The following is a 19988-nucleotide window of genomic DNA, read 5'->3' as shown; positions in this document are numbered from 1 at the left end:
ATAAGAAAAGTACATAACTGAAGAAAACTGCCACAGTGCTGTTCGTTGTCATATTTTGTCCAGATTAGATTACTGTAACAGCCTATCAACATCTGTTCCCACAAGTGTATTTGAAGCACCTACAAAGTTTACAAAACTGGGCAGCCCGTATTATATTTAAGATGGACCGACGTCATGATCCTGGCCTTTTACTTAAATCTCTTCATTGGCTCCCTGTAAAGAAGAGAATTGTCTTTAAATTACTTCTTTTTGTCTTCAAAGCCTTTAATAACCAGATGCCAAAATATATCAAAGATAACATTGATTCCCATGGACCAACTCGCCCTAATCTCCGTTCATCTAAAGACCCATATTTGCCTGCCATACCCAAAACTCGTACAAAAACAGGTGATCGCACATTTAGTGTTACTGCTTCTAAAGAATGGAACAACATCCCCACTTTCATTAAATCATCAAACTCTTCAGGTCAATTTAAGAAACATCTAAAAACATACCTCTTTTCCGATTAATTTCTTTTGCGTGTATTTGTATTGTAATTATCATGTACTTGTTTTAAAATCGTTTGTAAACGCTGTGATATAGTTAACTATGGAGAGCATACTAAATGCTAGTTTTTTTTTTCTTATTCAGAGATGCCTTATTTATGATAATACACAGCCAGCTATTTTTCTTAACATATTTTAGCCTAAATTGCGATTAATTATAAGAATATATGAAATAGTCATAGATCACCTCCCAACTCAGAGAGATTGATGATTGAGTTTGACCTCTCAGGGATAAGACGGGTGCGGTAGAAGGTGCTGCAAAAGAGAAAAGAAAACGAAAGGATGTGTGTTATTATATAAATCATTGCAAAATCAACCAAAGACTGATAGTTGTTGAGATGAAAACAACCGCAACACCCCAGGCATGTTCCTTTCTGCATGGATAAGCATTTGCCTTTACTAATTCCATTTGCTGCTTTGAGCATGCATTTGGTTTCAACAGCAATGGTCACGGAGCAAAAGGAAATCAAAAGCAGCGGTTTCATCTTAGAAGAATGGTGTACGTGGCATTCTTCAGTTCCCTGGCAACCAGAATAAACTAGCCTTCGTGTAGTCTATTAAATTCAAGATGGAGAGAAAAGTATACCATGATATTCTTCAATTTATTCACTCTTGAACATTACACTTTGCATATTCTTATAGATTTAAAGTGTTCATTATTGTTAAAGCAACAGGCAAAGCTCGAAGTATGTATCAAAATAACTTTAAACAAATGCAGGCCACTGCCTCCAAGAATTTTCAAATAGTCACAAATGGGAGGAAATAAGAACAAGAGTGTCGCTAGGGCGAGCACATTATACGCCCGCCTGTAACGCGGAAAATGGAGTTCTTGGTCAAGCAAGAAAAGTGGAAGGCGTCGACTTGATCTTTGACCTTTTGACCTAAAATTCAAAAGGATTCCTGGGATTCATGCTAGTATCATACAAACCAAATTATATGAGCCTAGGTTAAGTTAAACTGAAGTTATCGCGTTTACAAAGAAAAGTTAATGGACAGACAGACAGACGGACGGACGGATGGACAGAAAGACGGACACCGGGCGTGATACCATAATACGTCCCGCAGGACGGGTGGATAAAAATAAAGGGAGGATAGAAGAACAGCATGAAGATAAAAGTATTGGTCATTTAACTCTATACCCTTGAGATTCAATTAGTAAATCATTAGGTCGTCTTGTACCCTCACAAAATATCATGGCACTTACAATAATTACTTGTTTTTTAAACGTGCTAAAAGACGATGCATTTGCTCTGAGACTTGTCTCGGTGATACTGCTGCTGGTTGCTTACTTGGAACCGGAAATTTTACTGATGGGGATTTTTTTTTTATATTTGCATTTTCCAATATCTTTGTTTGCTAAACATAAAAAATAAAGGATCGCCTGTCCGTATTGTTAATGCATATACGATCTTACCAATACAGCTGGTCCTTTTTGTTATTGGTGAGCTGTAACTCCCCTCTCCCCCTTCACCTTCTCTTAAAGCAGTCACTCTGATATCATACTGTCTATCGTGTACCAATCCAGTGATGTGGTAGGTTGTATTGCTGATGATATTTTGTGATGCTCTAACTAGATCACTTTGACCATTGGTGTTGTAGTAGACATGATATCCAATCACTGGCCCATCGCCGTAATCATAATTCCCATTCCAAGCTGACCAGCGTATGGTGATCGATTGAGATGTTGATTCCCGAACGAGAATGTTTGCTTCATTAAAGTTTGGGGGCTCTGACAGGTAAGATTGAAAAGAAAATCGGCATGAAAAATATTTACTTTCAATGATTCATTTTAGAAGTATTAAGCCTCAGTATTACACTACTGTTGAAATTTTAAAGTTATTTTCGACACTACAAAGATCTCATCATTCTCATGCTCGAATTTTACATGTTTTTGCTACAGACTTACGTTCAATATAAACATAAATTAATTATACTGCTCATGGTAAAGAAGCCCGTTTCATAAAGCTACAACTATTGTAACTTTGCCACTATGGGAAGCACCACGGTAACAAGGCTCAGTAGCTGATCACAATATCAACAATATCATTACTCGTTTAGAAACATAACATACTGTAATTACCACCGTGAGATTAAAATTCTACAAACATTGGTGACAGAGGCATTTTTGTGACAGAAAACTAGACAAATGTTAGAGTCTACTTAAGTCCGAAATATTATCATCTCATATTAACGGTCCACATGTTGTGTTGAAAGTTTAAACGCTGCAGTAAACTATCTTGTAAAATGAAGTAGGCATGGTATCATACTCACCAAAGACATAGACAGCAAGATCTTGTGAGGCTAATATCATCTCGTCCGGTCCACGGAAAAGACACGTAAAGTTCTTGGGCATCTCATCAAGTCTCACTGTAGCCTGGTACCAGGATGTTCTGGTTGTCTCATTAGCGGTGGAATTGAGTCGTGGAATGATCGTTAGTTGTCCGTTCACTGTGTAGGTGACGCTGATGCTTTCTAATGCAGGAGGACTCGGAGATGCCTTCACAACACAAATAAATGTTGTAGGATTCCCGTGGTTAACCCGGGAGTACTGGAAGCTTGATATTTCAAAAGATGGAACTGGTTGTGTAGTCTCGGTTGTGCTAGCGGGGATGGTATCTATCGTGGTAACTGGAATTGGAGCTAAAGTGGTGTCAGCAATGGGAGCGTAGAGAGAAGTGGTTGCAATATCCGTAATCACTATTATAGTAGATCAGAAGACAAAAAGGAATATGGGCTTACATATAAAATCCATGACATATGAATACAATCATCAGCTAACAATAATAATTCCTTTTTCTTCTTTTTCCTTCCCAGACTTAAAAAAAAAACATGAAGAAATTCATAAATTCTCTACATCAACACCACTATATTTTTTCATATTTTCGAACATTTTAACCATATAAATTGATGGCTACATGTAATATCTTTAATTTTTTCGAAACCTAGTTTAATCATTGTATCTAATTGAAAAATATATATGTATATCTTCATCATAGTTACTAACTTAATTATTTTAAATTCATGGCAGCTTATCAGGAATAAATTATCCGACTACTTATTCTTAACTGTTGATCAACAGTGGTGGAAACACTTTCGAATTTGGCTGTTGGGAGTCGCAAAAGAAGTTGTTCAACTCTAGAAGAATTCTTTCGTTAAGTAAAATCCATTTTAAATTGGATACATACAAAGGGAGATAAAAACCACATGTTGCCAAGTCATTCCCATTCGCACTTTAAAATAAATAACCTTGATTTAAGGTTAATCTAAACTACGTCATGTCGATCATGCTGAGTTCATTATGGTTTTACCTTCATCATCACCAGTGTCAAGAGAGGGTGAACCTCTAACTGTAAAAAGACATGAATAATAAAAGAAGAGTGATTATTTACTGCATTTGAGACTTAAAATCCCATGTTCATCAATAACGCAGTAGCTTTCCTCAACCGAGGATTTAACACATATAGCTTCTTAGCTTCTCAATAGAGCAGCTAGGAAAGTAAAGCTGATTTTAAGGTGAGGCATGATGCATGACCGTCATGTAAAGAACCAAAATGTTCATCGATGACAGAGTAACTTTTCTCATCCAACTATAGGCCTGTTAACCACTCACACCTTTTAAATTAATCAATTAAAGCCGGAATGATTCAAAAGGCTTAAAAAAAAGAATGAGAGGTATTTAACGAATTGAATGTAAATATCCGCATGTGTAAAGACTTAAAGTACTCTTTGTAATGATTAATTTCAATTTTCATTTTAAAAACAATATTTAACAAATATACCTCGCATTAAAAGTATGTAAGAACTTGCATATATTTTGGTCAAATTAATAAAAACTTTTGGGAGAAAAAAATCATATGCTTGCAATATTACGGACGTTCAAATTATTTCATACTAAGTATATTATCAGCCTATCTAATCGGTATGAGTGTGAGGGTACACGTGTGCATGGTGTGAGAGGGGGTTTTTGTGTGCACGCGCTTTTTCTCATATTCTTCAGAATTTTTAATGGAAAATAATGTTAGAAAAGAACTTAATAACCTTGGCAATTGACACCTGTCCAGTCATCTGCACATGTAGTCCCATCCATACACTCCCCTGTATCCTTCTTACAGATGTTCGTTGGGCCACAGTGGCATTCTTGCAAGCAGTTGGCCCCATATCTCCCTCGTGCACATTCTTGTAGAAAGTAAATGAAGTGGAATATTATACACATGTGTATTAATAGTATGGATAGCATTCAACAGCATATAAATAGATCATTGACAACAAGCACTTATAGAAGTAAACATCGACACAGTTGTACTTTTTACTGACTCTTGCAGTGGCGTAACTACGGGGGGGGGGCATGGGGGGCACGTGCCCCCCCCCCCCCATCGGCTGCCCCCCCCCCCCTCCCAAAACAAAAAAAACAAAAAAAAAAACGGGGAAAGGGAGAAAAAGAGGGAGAAAGGAAGAGAAACGTAGTGGGAAAGAAGAAATTATTAATTTTATATTATATTATAATTAGGCCCTATGTTATATTACTGTATATTACATACATAAACTTTTTTGTCATAACTTTATGAAACATAATTTGCTCAGGGCCTATGTCTTCATTGTTCTTGGTGCTCGCATAGTCTGTTTAACTAGATATAATAGATCAAATATTTTTTTCGGAATACTATAGTTTTCAAGTATATTTGAGAAACGTGACGTTGTCAAATCAAGTCAATATACACCAAATATGTTTCCTCGCACTTCAAGCTATTATTGTTTTATGTAGTGACATATGCTTCTTTTCATGACTACTTAAGTGATCGCCCCATTTTAAGGTATTAATATGAAACATTTCCTGTCCGTGCTTACGTTCGCATTAAAGGATTGGTGAGATATGTCTGCTCTTCATGAATTCCTAAAATCAGTCCTTAAATGTCCCTTTTTCTGATCTGAATATCAAAAATTTTCAGCTCGCGCTTCGCGCTCGCATCATTTAGTTAGTGAAATACGTATGGTCTTAGTGAATTCCTACAAACAGGCCCCTTTTATAAGCCTTGCTTCTCCGGGGTCACCTTACCATCATTGTAATTTCCCTTCATTGTTGTTAAATTGTTTGTATTGTTTTTGTATTTGATGGTTAACAATAAATTGAATTGAAATAAATTGAATTTAATTGAGAATGCCCCTCTTCGGGTCTGAATTTCCTATATTTTCAGCTCGCGCTTCGCGCTCGCAATATAGTGAGATGCGTATGATAATCATGATTACAATGACTACAAAAAGTTCTTCATGTGTTTAGATGTAATTCTAACCAAGTCAGCAAGCGATTGGCACTCGCATTAGATGAATATGGTGAGAAATGTATACTCTTAATGGATTCCTTTAAAAATAGTCCTCAAAATATCCCTTTTTCTGATCTGAATATCAAAAATTTGCAGCTCGCGCTTCGCGCTCGCATCATTTGGTTAGTGAAATACGTATGGTCTTAGTGAATTCCTACAAACAAGCCTTAGAATGCCCCTCTTCAGGTCCGAATTTCCTAAATTTCAGCTCGCGCTTCGCGCTCGCAATATTTGATTAGTGAGATGCGTATGTTAACCATGATTACAATGACTACAAGTGCTTCCTGTGTTTAGATATAATTCTAACAAAATCAGAAAGCACTTGGCACTCGCACTAGATGAATATGGTGAGATATGTATACTCTTAATTGATTCCTAAAATAAAGTCCTTAAAATGTCCGTTTGGGGTCAATATATACAAAAATTTCAGCTTGTGCTCGATCGCGCTCGTATTGTCTGTTTAGCAAGACAGGTATGTAACATGATAACACAAATTTGCTTATAATGTCCCTTTCTAGGTCTGAATGTCAAAATTTTTCAGCTCGCGCTTCGCGCTCGCATGATCAGTGAGATACATATCCGTTTAATGGCACTGTCCTTAAAATGTCTCCTTTAGGTCAGTATACCTGGCAACTGAGCGCGCTCACTAGGTGACTCAAAATTTTTGATGATGCCCCCCCCCCCCCCCCCAATGCCGTGACCCACGGTACGCCACTGTACTGGACTCTTGCATGGCATAATTTTGCAAATACATTGAATTTGATCATTATTTATATATGTATATTAATTTTGATATGACAAAACAATTTTTAGCCTTGATAATTGGTATTCTGCTAATTAAGTTCATAGACTCCATGCTATACAAGAATGCTGGGTCAAATCATCAACGAAATACTAGGCTTGTTTGTTTGTTTTACAATCCTCATTGCATAGCTCTCATATCAAATGTTTTATCTCAGATTCTCAGTTATATACATTTAGTTAGAAAGAATATCAAAATATTAAGTGTGTGACACTATATTTGTATACAGCTATTGCAGATTATCACTTATATACATGGTATATGAGCATGGGTATATTGAAAATGTCACAACTTTCCTGTTTTTACTTCGAATTTCAATAAAATTGTCATAATTATGCTTTTTTTGCTTGGAACACGAGAGAGTCTATGTCGTAGAGACAACGGCCGGTTAGACAATTTGATTACCTAGTAGTTTGAGCCTTTTAACATACCCATATTATCAATTGTGTATTTTTTTTTCTCTTTAAACCTCTTTCGAGGGACTTTATTTACATCTCTATAATACAGTTTACAAATCACAAAGTATATACAGTAATCAAATTAATCAATCAATAAATGAGTTCCAGCAATTTGTCAATTTCTTTTGTATTCTTATTTTTGGTAACATATTTTGAACTTAAATACCATCTCAGTTTCATTTTCAAATTCATCCATAATCTATTTACATTAACAAAGTAATAACCTTTTTTCATACTCGTTTCAATATAATTTCTGTAAATGGTGTATTGAGTAAAATTCAAAATGATATTAATTAACCAGTATTTCGGTTCTTGTATATTCCAACCTAAAATTACTATATTTTTATTAACACAGACCTGTACTTTAGAAACAAAAACAATTGTGTCTTCTACCATTTTCCATAGAGGTTTTATATTCTCACATTTTATCAACATATGCATAATTGTTCCCTTAAGTAAACAAAGATTACATTTATCATCATTTTTTAAACTCCATTTAAATAAATTTGATTGGGACGGAAGTATTTTATGCAGGAGCTTAAAATTAAATTATCTAACCTTTTTATCTTTTATTTGTCTAAGTTTAAAATACAGGACTTTGTCCCAATTAATTTCTATCTGAAGTCCCAAATAATTTTGCCAAAACATAAAGAAAGATGCTTCTGTTTTGGTATGTTCTAAATAATAATGATAATAATGCCTAGCTTTCAAGATATTTACATCAATTAAATCACCATTTGATATTTCAATAAGATTAGGTATAATCGTTATTTCCTTTTGTTGTGCATTTGATCTATTTTCCAGCCAGGTGTTGGGAAATGCTTTCTTCAACTTTTGTAGTTCAAAATTGTATAATAATTTTCTGTTTTCAAAATCATCAAATACCGTATTGAGGTTTTTCCATTTACCTTCTTTTATAACATGATTTACCATCAATACACCAGATTTCCTCCATTTATTAAAATTTAGTGTTTCATTTTGTATTTTTATATTACTGTTATTCCATAAAACTTGTTTTGGAATATCAGTAATTTTTAAAAAATTCTGGTATCTCAAATTTGCCCAAACATATAGAAAATCGATATAAAAGGAGGGTAGATTATACCTTTTCCCTAAATTAACAATGTCTACACTATTACAATTATAATGTAAACATAATGGAAAACCACCAATCTTATTTGTCCAATAGGTAAAAAGAGTTTTCCATGCTCCCTTTATTTCATCCATATATTTATAAATCCATGCTAATCGAAGTGATGAAAATTTGGCTTTCATATCAACCATGTTTAACCCACCATCAATTTCTTTGTTTAAACATACATTTCTCTTAACTTTATTTTTTTTGGAATTCCATAAAAATGTATATAATTTTTTATTCAATGCCTTTGAAATATAATCGGGCACAGGAACTGCCGAAGCAACATAAACAAATTGTGATGCTATTAAAATCTTAATGACAGATATTTTTCCAAAGTAAGTCAGATTTCTCAGTTTCCATAAATTAAGTATATTTTCGACTTTTCCAAGTCTCCCTTCCCAATTTCTTTTTTCTACATCAACATGGTTTTTACCAACATATATTCCAAGACATTTTACTGGATCGACCGTGCATTCTAGGTCATTTAACTCTATATTTTCATCTAACTTCATTATTTTAGATTTAGACCAATTGACTTTCGGCCCTGCTATATTTCCAAATCTATTAATCTCAGTCATTATATTTTGTACAGAATTTGTTCCATAGGCGAATACTATAGTATCATCGGCGTACTGGGCTAGAGATATTTCTTTAGTTGGTACAGCTATACCTGTAATCAATGGATTTTGTTTAATTTTTTGAGCTAATATTTCAGAAATTACCAAGAACAATAGAGCCGACAACGGGCATCCCTGCCTTACACCTCGATTAAAATAAAATTTTGTGACAACCAACCATTGTTCAAGACATTACCATTTGCATTTGTGTAAAACGTTTGTATCCAATGAATAAATGACTCTTTAAATTGCATCTTACGTAAAGTAGTGAACAGAAAATCGTGTCTAACGTTATGAAACGCTTTTTGAAAATCTATGTACATGATAACACCTGATTGATTATTCATTTTACAATAGTCAATAACGTCTTGTACAAGTCGCACATTCTCTAATGCCGACCTATGTTTCCTAAATCCCGATTGATCATCCGAAATAACATGCGGAATAATTTGTTTCATTCTGTTTGCCAATGCACCTGCAGCTATTTTATAATCAATGTTAAGGAGTGATATTGGTCTCCAATTTTCTAATAAAGCTTTATTACCCTTTTTATATAACAATGTGAGAACAGCTTGACTTTGGGAGGATGACATTTTTTTCTCCTCATAACCAGTATTTAAACTACTAATTAACATATCTTTTAAATCATTCCAAAAGCACCTGTAAAACTCTGCACTCAGGCCATCGCTACCTGGGGCTTTGTTCGTTTGTTGCTTATAATGTCCCTTTCTAGGTCTGAATGTCAAAATTTTTCAGCTCGCGCTTCGCGCTCGCATGGTCAGTGAGATACATATCCGTTTAATGGCACTGTCCTTAAAATGTCTCCTTTAGGTCAGTATACCTGGCAACTGAGCGCGCTCACTAGGTGACTCAAAATTTTTGATGGTGCCCCCCCCCCCCCCCCCAATGCCGTGACCCACGGTACGCCACTGTACTGGACTCTTGCATGGCATAATTTTGCAAATACATTGAATTTGATCATTATTTATATATGTATATTAATTTTGATATGACAAAACAATTTTTAGCCTTGATAATTGGTATTCTGCTAATTAAGTTCATAGACTCCATGCTAAACAAGAATGCTGGGTCAAATCATCAACGAAATACTAGGCTTGTTTGTTTGTTTTACAATCCTCATTGCATAGCTCTCATATCAAATGTATTATCTCAGATTCTCAGTTATATAAATTTAGTTAGAAAGAATATCAAAATATTAAGTGTGTGACACTATATTTGTATACAGCTATTGCAGATTATCACTTATATACATGGTATATGAGCATGGGTATATTGAAAATGTCACAACTTTCCTGTTTTTACTTCGAATTTCAATAAAATTGTCATAATTATGCTTTTTTTGCTTGGAACACGAGAGAGTCTATGTCGTAGAGACAACGGCCGGTTAAACAATTTGATTACCTAGTAGTTTGAGCCTTTTAACATACCCATATTATCAATTATGTATACAGTTTTCTTTGTAAAAGATTATGTTAATTTCATTAATCAATATAAGCAATGTCCTCTTTGGATTTGTGTTTGTTTATTTTCACTCAATGTACATATATGAGATAAGGATGACATTTTCAACTAGTCCTCACCCTGCAGAAAAGACCTAACCAAACATATTATCTCCTAACAATTAATTTTCAGGTGTAAATTTTGAAAACCTGATAGTAGATCAAAATTACTTGGCAATTAAAGCTCAGGCGATGGCAGAATGATGAAAACAAATGCATCCTCCTATTACAAACCAACTATATTAACCAAGCACCACTTGTTAAAAGAAAACAATGTGGTTATTTCATGAAGCATTATAACCTAATCCAAAGATCTCATTTTAATGACATTGTAGATTCTAGATGATGCTTATCATGACTTCCCCGATCCTCCCCTTACTCTTCAACAAAATACTTTAAATGAAACTCAACACAAATTAAACAATGTGACAATGTGTTCCAATGTCAACACTTAAACATTGGCACTAAAGCAGGTATACACTAGAAATACATGATTCTTTGATGAGAAAATACTTGACCTTAACACTTCTTGCGCTGAGTAAAAGGCACCAATCAAAAGGATAAGGGCATTATATCATATTCTTGTACGTCAAACATGTCTTTGGTTACCATCTGTACTGATCCTACAAAGGTTAGGTTTTTCTTTATTGCTCTTAGCATTAGCATATGCAGGGGGTAATTTTTTTTCAAGTAGTGATTTTCATTCACAGAAAAAGAAAGAAAGAAAGAAAGAAAGAAAGTAAGTCTGGGTCTTGTCCCCATGTCGTTACATAGTAATGACATCCGGGAATGACATCCACTTGAAGGGATGGTCCAGGCTGAAAATATTTATATCTCAATAAATAGAGTAAAATTCACAGAGCAAAGTGCTGAAAACTTGATCAAAATCGGATAACAAATAACAAAGTTATTTAATTTTAAAGATTTGCATTATTCAGCTCTTTTGTATTTTATTATACGAAACAAGGTTTACTCAAAAAATTTCTACCAAGACCAAAAAAACAATTGGATTGACAACTGATTAAGTGCATTAGTTATTTATTGCCGCAACTTATTTCATCATAATGGAGACACATCATTTATACATGTATGAAAAAATGAAAGATGTATGATTTCATTTAATAACATAAGAAAAGGAAAGTGGGGATGTGACATCATCAGCCCACCTAATGAATATTCATGACGATGTGCACATAACTGATTTCACAAAATATTGATAAACTTTAGAATTCAATAACTTGTTATTTGTTATCCAATTTTGATGAAGTTTTCAGCATTTTGCTCTGTGAATTTGTTTCTAGTTAGCTAGATATAAATATTTTCAGCCTGGACCATCCATTTAAGATCGTTTAGCCAGCCTCTGTTCCCTATAAATGATGAAAAAGACATTGGTGCCACATTGATCTAGGTTTTTGAACACGTGGCATGTGCCTCCAGCTAAGTGCATTTCTTTGCTTTCCTTTTCTTTTCACTTTATATTATCTATTTAATTTGGTTTGCAGAGGGAGATCACACAAAACAATGCCAGTCACACTGACAAAACCGATTCCGTACCGACCAACGCTATTACGATATTTCCAGTAACATACATCGGTCGTTTTGGAGTTGGTTTCGTTGTTGTGACTGCATCACATAGGATGATCTCAGAGTGTACCTCTTGTGCAATCGATCCCCATGAATCCCGCAGCACAGGTGCATCCAAAGGGGTCTGGTAGGCAGAAGAGTTTTCCCCGACACGCTAGACTGTGGTCATCTCCTGAGGTATCACAGGAAAAACTGCCATTTTGTCCAAACCGGTTGCTCCCCAGGACTGCAGTGAAAATGGCGATGATAAATAGACAAAATGTCATAAATATGTTATGCCATATGGAGTGTAAAATCAACTTTTCTCACGTTTAATATAGGTGAAGCAAAGCAAATATTAAGCAAATATATTTTCTCCACTCGTAATGAGGAATCCATGAATAAGCTTGAACTACTCGTTTTCCTAATTTTTTCCACTTTCTCTTCTCCCCTCCTTTCTCTTCTTTTTTTTTTTTCTTCCTTCCCCCTTTTTCCTTATTTTTTTTGCGCCGCCCAATAGGGGGAGGGGGCATGCAGCCCCTATGGCCCCTTGCATCTGCATGTGCAATTGAATACGGTTAACCCCGAGGTATAGTGTAGATGCTAAGGCCCCTATATGGATATGATGGGAAGTTGGGGGAGGGTTTTCGTGTATATGGTCCTGAGAATGTGGACATACTTATTTCTTGGTTCAATTTAGGAAAGCTTACCTTGATCGCATGTTGTCCCGCTAAAACCAGGAGGACATACACACTCCCCCGAGTCTGCATCACACCTGCCTCCGTTAAGACACTCAGGACAATCTTGTTCACAGTCAGCTCCCCAACGGTATGCTGGACATTCTGTGTAAAGTAACCCCTATTATTATTTACAATGCAAGGGAACATGTACAATTTGAACGAGAAAATCAGCACTGGTAGTGCAGTCCCTATACAAGCACTGTAAGTGCTAAATTAGCACTTCATTTTTTACAGTATATCCCATGCTTATCACTATTATTCATTAAAAAATGTTTAAGAGATAAAAATTTATCCTTTTTTCAATTCTAAACTAGACTAAAGAATGGGTTCTAGTGGGAAGTTCTGAGTCTTTCGCGATATAGATCTAAACACCTCCTGAACAAAACTAAAGTTAGGAATTTTATTTTTGAAATCTTGATGGGTTTTATTGGAAAATGTCAGTTGATTGCAACAAAAAGCATTCCAGAACAAAATGAAACAAGAATAATGCGGAATTCCAACCCCCCCCCCCCTCCCCCGCCGCCAAAAAAAAAAGAGTTTTAGAGTTTTGCTCTGGGGTAAGGGAGTTTCAATAAAACAAACCCCCGCTCCGTCTACCGGTATATGAAAAGCGGTGTTTAATTGGCACAAAATCCTCTTAGGCGTGTTTCAAGTGTGTTGAACTTTTAGTTCAGAAAAAAATCAACTGATCCAAACTTGATTTGTTATATCCTTGTTACATATGAATGTGAAAAGACACAGGAATTTAGAATAGGCCTACTGAAGGAAATTGCTTTTAGAAAAGGGAAAACTAAGCTGACGCACTTTGTTGCATGACTTCGCTTTTTTTTCTTGTCGTTCCTTACGGTAATAACAACAAAGCATACCAGGCCTGATATTAACAAGTTATTTACCTGTTTTTAAACATTTTTTTTCTTCAATGTAACAAAAGATAAATTGCCATATTCTAATTTGTTTTAGGTTTATAATGTAGGGGGGCTAAAGGTGCTTCGGGAAAAGAAAGGCTCTTCATGGTGAAGATGCAGCATGAATATAAAGTGTCAACTTACTGATGATATGAAGTAGCTGTATTGCTTGCTGGTCTGCATCCCATCTGTGTGACTGTATAAAACATTTATATAATCCAGCCTTATCCATCTGTATATTTTCCAAAGTGAGACTCTGCTTTCCTTTAGAGCCATATATTAAATCCCCATTAAACCGCCACTTGAGTGTGTCAGTCATCATATCTGTGTTGAAAAGGATTGTAACAGTTTCTCCGAGATGGGCAGTCAAGGTTGTTTGTTCGGGAGTTATTGTTGCTGTATAAAGAAACGTATTTTTTTCTAAAACATTGGAAATCACATAACATGACATTCAGTTTAATATGATTGAATGCTTTAAAGGTGAGCTCTTACTTAGGAAATAAATTATCAATATTTTGACAGATAATCGTAGCAACTAAATTTACCGTAAACAAAATCAAACAAAAAGTTTTAGTATATCCTATTAATTGAGAGAGTCAAACATTGAACTGATTACCAATCGATTCTATCAGGGTCTAAATATTTTAAAACGAGAGATTATATTAAAAGGCAATACAAAACTTTATCAACAAAATGAAAGAAAACAAATCTCATGCATCTCGAACCTTCAACATTGGCCTACCTTAAGGCTTAAGTAAAAATGCAATCTTGACAATCCGTGGTTGGAGATAATGATCATTCACGTATAAATGTAGTATAGGGGCTTATAATTAGGACCTACTAGATATGCTGTAAAAGGCTGCGGGGCTAAAGCCAGGGTAATAATATCCAATGAAGCGCATAGGGATGCATTTGGCAGTGAGGCATGTTGGTATTATTATTATTATTATTATTATGCTGCCATACCAAACATACGAATCTATTACGTCAGGGACCTGAGATAGCAAACGTTGATTCTGCATCATGTTCTATTATGTCTTAACGTCAATTACCAATATATCTTTTGTTCGCTGTTCTGTTAGCAGTGCAAATTTAATTGTAAATCTTCCACGATTTCTTAGCCTTCTTTATCTCCAGAAAATATGAATTACAAGCCACCGGATTTTATTGATATAACGACAATAATACGCGTATTCTGGGGGGGGGGCCAAAAGCTTCGGTCTCTGTTATATTGGTTGTTCCGCTGAACTCCGTTGGCTCCACTCACCAATTACAGAGACCGAAGTTCTAACTTGATCTGTACAGGGACTCAATGGCCAAGTGGGAGTTGCGCGAAAGTCGAAGTAGATATAAGTCACTGGGTTTTTTTCTCCCCCGTTTTGGTGAATTTCAGGCCCAAACGGAATAATAATCCTGCTATAGTAATAAGGTGCAGTAGATCTACCCAGTAGGCGAAAAGGGGGCGCCAAAAAGAAGAAGAAAAGAGAGGAAAAGAAAAGGGGAGAAAAAGGAGGGAAAGAAGAAGAGAAAGAGAAAAGGGGGAAAGACAGAGAGAAGAAAAAAAGGGGAAGAGGGAAGGGGCGCCGAATTAACGTTCAACTGCAGGGAGGGCGCTGAATTAATGTTCAACTGGGGAAAGGGCGCCGAATTGATGTTCGACATAGGGGCGCCGAATTGATGTTAGACATAGGGGGCGCCGAATTGATGTTCGACCTATGGGCGCCGAATTGATGTTCGACATAGGGGCGCCGAATTGATGTTCGACATAGGGGCGCCGAATTGAAGTTCGACATGAGGGCGCCGAATTGATCTTCAACCGAGGGGATCGAATTGATGTTCTACCTAGGGGCTCCGAATTGGAGTTTGATATAGGGGCGCCGAATTTATGTTCGACCTAAAGGGGCGCCGAATCGATGTTAGACATAGGGGGCGCCGAATTGATGTTCGACATAGGGGCGCCGAATTGTTTTACTTAGGGGCGCCGAATTGATGATCGACATGGGGGCTAGTTAGGGGCCCCGAATTGGATAGAGGGGGCGCCGAATTGAAGTTCGACACAAGGGCGCCGAATTGATCTTCAACCTAGGGGGACGAATTGATGTTCTAGCTAGGGACGCCGAAGTGGATATAGGGGCGCCAAATTTATGTTCGACCGAGGGGGCGCCGAATTGAAGTTCGACATGAGGTCGCCGAATTGATCTTCAACCGAGGGGATCGAATTGATGTTCTACCTAGGGGCTCCGAATTGGAGTTTGATATAGGGGCGCCGAATTTATGATCGACCTAAAGGGGCGCCGAATTGATGTTCGTGCTAGCGAAGGGGCGCCGAATTAAAGTTCGACGATGGAGCGCCGAATCGGATGTTCTGTCTAGGGGGGCCGAATTGATGATCGACATAGGGGGCCGCCGAATTGATGTTCGACATAGGGAGCACCAATTTGATGTTTGTCCTGAGGCGCCAAATTCATTTTTAACCTATAGGGAGGGGGCGCCAAATTCATATTCGACCTTTGGGGAGCCAATTTGATGTTTGACCGGGGGCGCCAAATTCATGTTTCACATGAGTTTGGAGCTCGCGCTTGCATCAATTGCATAGTTAGATGCCCATCCTGTTCTTGATTACCAAAAGTGCTTACAGACTTTCCATATTTAAGATCAGAATATCGTGTTTTTTTAGCTCGCGCTTCGCACTCGCATATAATGATTTGTTAGATAACCACCTGTTCATGATTATCAATAGTGCTTAGAAAGACAAAAAATTTAGGGAAGAATATCAAAAAATTTCATCTCGCCCTTCGCGCTCGAATCAATTGACAGTTAGATCCTGGTCATGGTTGGAAAAGTGCTTAGAATGTCCAAATTTGGACAAAATATCAGAAATTTCAGCTCGCGCTTCGCGCTCCCATAAAATATTGAGATAGATACCCATCCTGTTCTTGAATACTAAAAGTGCTTTTAGACTTTCCGATTTTTAGGTCAGAATATAAAAAACTTTCAGCTCTCGCTTCGCGCTTGAATCAATTGTTTCGATGTACGTATTGTCCATCAACTTCACGGTTACAAATAGTGCTTAGAATGTCCGATCGGGAAACATATAGATTGAAATATTTTTCCGACCCCCCCCCCCCCCCCCCACATTGCCGAAAGCTACATCCGTCCCTGGTAAAGAAATTAAAGCTCCCGCTCACATAATTTTAGTAAGGCCTACTTTGACGAGAATTTAAACTAAATTGAAACCCAAAGTGTTTAAAATTCTATGCTTTCTGGTCGCATTTATTATTTTCAATAAGTGGTATTACAACATATTCATGGATATTTTTTTTTCATGAACCGATTTCAAAATAATGATCTTCGATGACCTTTTTCACGTAATTATGAAATAAGATAATTCAACATGCATTTAAGGCCCCTATAGTTGCCTGGCGGGGGACCGCCATTATCCGAAAAGTTCACAGGGGCGCAAAAATTAGATCGAGCCCCCGGAGTACAAATTCATGAATACGCGCCTGACGTAAAAGTACCAAATAAGCAATATGTCAGTTGCCATGGATATGGCCACAATTTGACAATGAATGCTCCCCATCATGCATTTCTAATCAAGTGATTTTTTTTTATTTAAAACGAAAAAAGCACACTAAGATTGAATATAACGTCACATATACATGTATATTCTCGATATAACAAAGTACCTTATTAGTGACAGTTTGAGGCATCATTCTAACAAAAATTACGGGGAAATAGAATTATTCTTACCATTATGCATGAGGACAATAGTTGAAGTATAATGCGATTCTCCTTCATATTCGACGCCTATACGAAATGCACCCAATGCAGTGATACCCTGTGATTGTCGGAAATGAAACCTTATACCATGAGTTTTAGTTGACATGTCGTAACTCGGGCGACCTGTGGACTCTGCGGTCTTGATGATACGGTCAAATGCAATAGAGTCTCTTAGAGTAGCATGTTCTTGTCCAAGGTAGATGCTGATGTACTGATCATCAGTGTTAAAGGGGTCCAAAAGAGGGTGGTTGGTTACTAAAGTCATGTCTATGTTGACAGCTAAAACACAAAAGAAACAATACAGGAATTAAACAAAATCTAGTAAATAATTTGTCCAATATCAAAACACCATCTTAAAAGTGATGAGGGAGATATCGCCTTTGTAACTGCCCTTGATCATTTAACGCAATATCGTAGGTTGAGTCTACTTCATACTTTTTGCAAGATATGCATATATACCAGGGGAACTTAGATATTTAAAACTGATTTGAATGCCTTGAGGTATCGCATTTAAATTTGCATAAACTTATCATGTATACTCACAGAGGCGTCAGAGAGATTTTACGTAATTATAGTAAAAGCAAAGAATTATGGTTGGTGAACTTCACGGAACATATATGCGAGTTTCATAATTATTACATTTATGTGATGTCACACACGTATAATGTAAAAATCCTCGCAAAATAAACCAGGGATATTTCCCTGCATTCAATATAGTTTAGACACAAGATTTGTTCACCTTTTTTACGAAGCGAAAAAAAAAACTATTTGAAAATAACAATTTACATACTTTTTTTATCACAGGGGACACAATGCTGGAATATGACGTCACAAATTTAAAACTGAAAAGGAAAACTTTAACTCCCATCCCTATCATCCCTAATATTAAATATTATATAGAACAACGCCGTCTGCGTCCTGACATGCGCTCCCCTGTTACTGGTGTCGCTCTTCATGTACCCATCACGCAATTAAAGGGGTATGGAGACCGTGCCTTTTCATCTATTGCTTCATGCCTTTGAAACCTCCCTTTTTTCGCTTCGTGAAATTGACAGCGTAGAACTATTCAATTGTGCCTCAAACCCCACTTATTTCAGCAAATGTGTAGTAATAAACTTATTGGATGAACCTGCGCCTATGAATGCTTTTGAACAGTAATATTGGCGCAATATAAATGCTGTGGATCATCATCTTCATTATTTCAATTAGAGGTTTTTTTTTGCCAAACATTTATTTAGAAATAACCATATTGCTTTCATATTAGGGCTTACAATTTATTTACCTTATACAGGCCTTACTAGTAACAACATATTAACCTGAAACCAAGTTATAATAGACAATGGATCAGTACTATCGGAAAAATATATTTTCATATCTATCTTTCGTCCCATTCCTATCAGCTATAAACATGACAAATGATGCCATAAATGGTGATTGTTTGTCTAAAGAAGATTATTGAAAAGTCGATCAAACACTTCTTAACCCGGCCAGTTTCCTTCCTTTATTAAAGTCGGTTTCCTGCCACCTTAGCAACTTGTCCGGTTGCCATGCCATTACATGTAACTATGCGTGCCCATCTTTAACCTGTAATGTCGGATATAAATCAAGCTTGTACAAGTGTCATTCTCTTAAATGTCATAATTTGAGGAAATGAAGTTGAAGGCCGAGAAGATTGAAAAGGAGAACAGAGAACTGAGGGAGCAGAACATCTGTCTTCAGAAGAGGTTCAGTGAGTTGACCTTCCAGCTTAACGATCTTGACCAGTACCACAGGAGAGTCAACTTGGAGGTGGCAGGTGTACCAGAAGGACCGGGAGAGGTTCCTGAAAGGATCATACTCAATATTGCAAAACACATCAGCCCAGAGCTTGCAGCATCCGACTTCGATGTGGTTCATCGGCTGGGTTCCAAGCGCCAAGCTGATAACAGAGCCCGTCCAATCATCGTGCGATTCACCACAAGACGTGCTCGGAACATCATGTATGATGGAAGAAGAAAGCTGAAGACCCTCAACACAAAGGATCTTGGATACAACAGCGATGGCAAGATCTACCTCAATGAAAACTTGATCGCTTCCACTAAGGAGCTAATGAAAGATCTCAACAAGGCCCGCCGAGATGCCGGATACAAGTTCTTGTGGACCCAGAATGGCCGAATCTATGTAAGGAAGGATGAGAAGTGTCAACCCATCATCATTCATTCCAGAGAGGACTTTTCCAAACTGTAGTAGGACTATCCTTCATCCATTCCATGTTATTCGATTTTCCAGTATTTTCATTTATTATGAAATTCTCGTCCCAAAATTGTTCGCATTGTTCAATATCTGTGTTATTTTCCGTGGTATATTTTGCATTCCTTCACTGCCCTTTCAATAATGTTTCAATACCAGACATTTTATGGAGGTCATTTTACTTATTTTTGTGTGCAAATATTCTTCATCGCCCGTTAATAATTGTATTAGATAATCTTTATTTTGTTAACTATTACAACTGTAGTATTTTCCGAACTCGAATTTTGGGTCATGATGGTATCAAATCTAAAAAATGCTTTATATGCTTAGCTTACAAAGATTTTGTTTTAAAATGGCAATATATTATATT

General features: G+C 36.6%; 2 protein-coding genes across 2 annotated transcripts; one reads left to right on the top strand and one right to left on the bottom strand.

Moving 5' to 3' along the window:
- Window positions 1–501: 501 nt before the first annotated feature.
- Window positions 502–17663, bottom strand: LOC129283510 (angiopoietin-1 receptor-like). Its single transcript, XM_064106656.1, has 9 exons — window positions 17360–17663; window positions 13751–14002; window positions 12672–12803; window positions 12053–12208; window positions 4584–4721; window positions 3854–3892; window positions 2817–3242; window positions 1960–2274; window positions 502–800 (listed from the first exon to the last, which is right to left on the bottom strand). The coding sequence occupies exons 1-9, from the start codon at window positions 17652–17654 to the stop codon at window positions 697–699; spliced, it is 1857 nt and encodes a 618-aa protein (XP_063962726.1). The 5' UTR covers window positions 17655–17663; the 3' UTR covers window positions 502–696.
- Window positions 17664–19039: 1376 nt separating this feature from the next.
- LOC129272056 (uncharacterized) lies at window positions 19040–19615 on the top strand. Its single transcript, XM_054909295.2, has one exon. The coding sequence runs from the start codon at window positions 19040–19042 to the stop codon at window positions 19613–19615; it is 576 nt and encodes a 191-aa protein (XP_054765270.2).
- Window positions 19616–19988: the final 373 nt, after the last annotated feature.

Source organism: Lytechinus pictus, chromosome 11 (assembly GCF_037042905.1).
Source record: "Lytechinus pictus isolate F3 Inbred chromosome 11, Lp3.0, whole genome shotgun sequence".
Classification (NCBI taxonomy): Eukaryota; Metazoa; Echinodermata; class Echinoidea; order Temnopleuroida; family Toxopneustidae; genus Lytechinus; species Lytechinus pictus.
The sequence above is the reverse complement of the archived record's forward strand: the minus strand, read 5'-3'. Positions and strand labels throughout refer to the sequence as shown.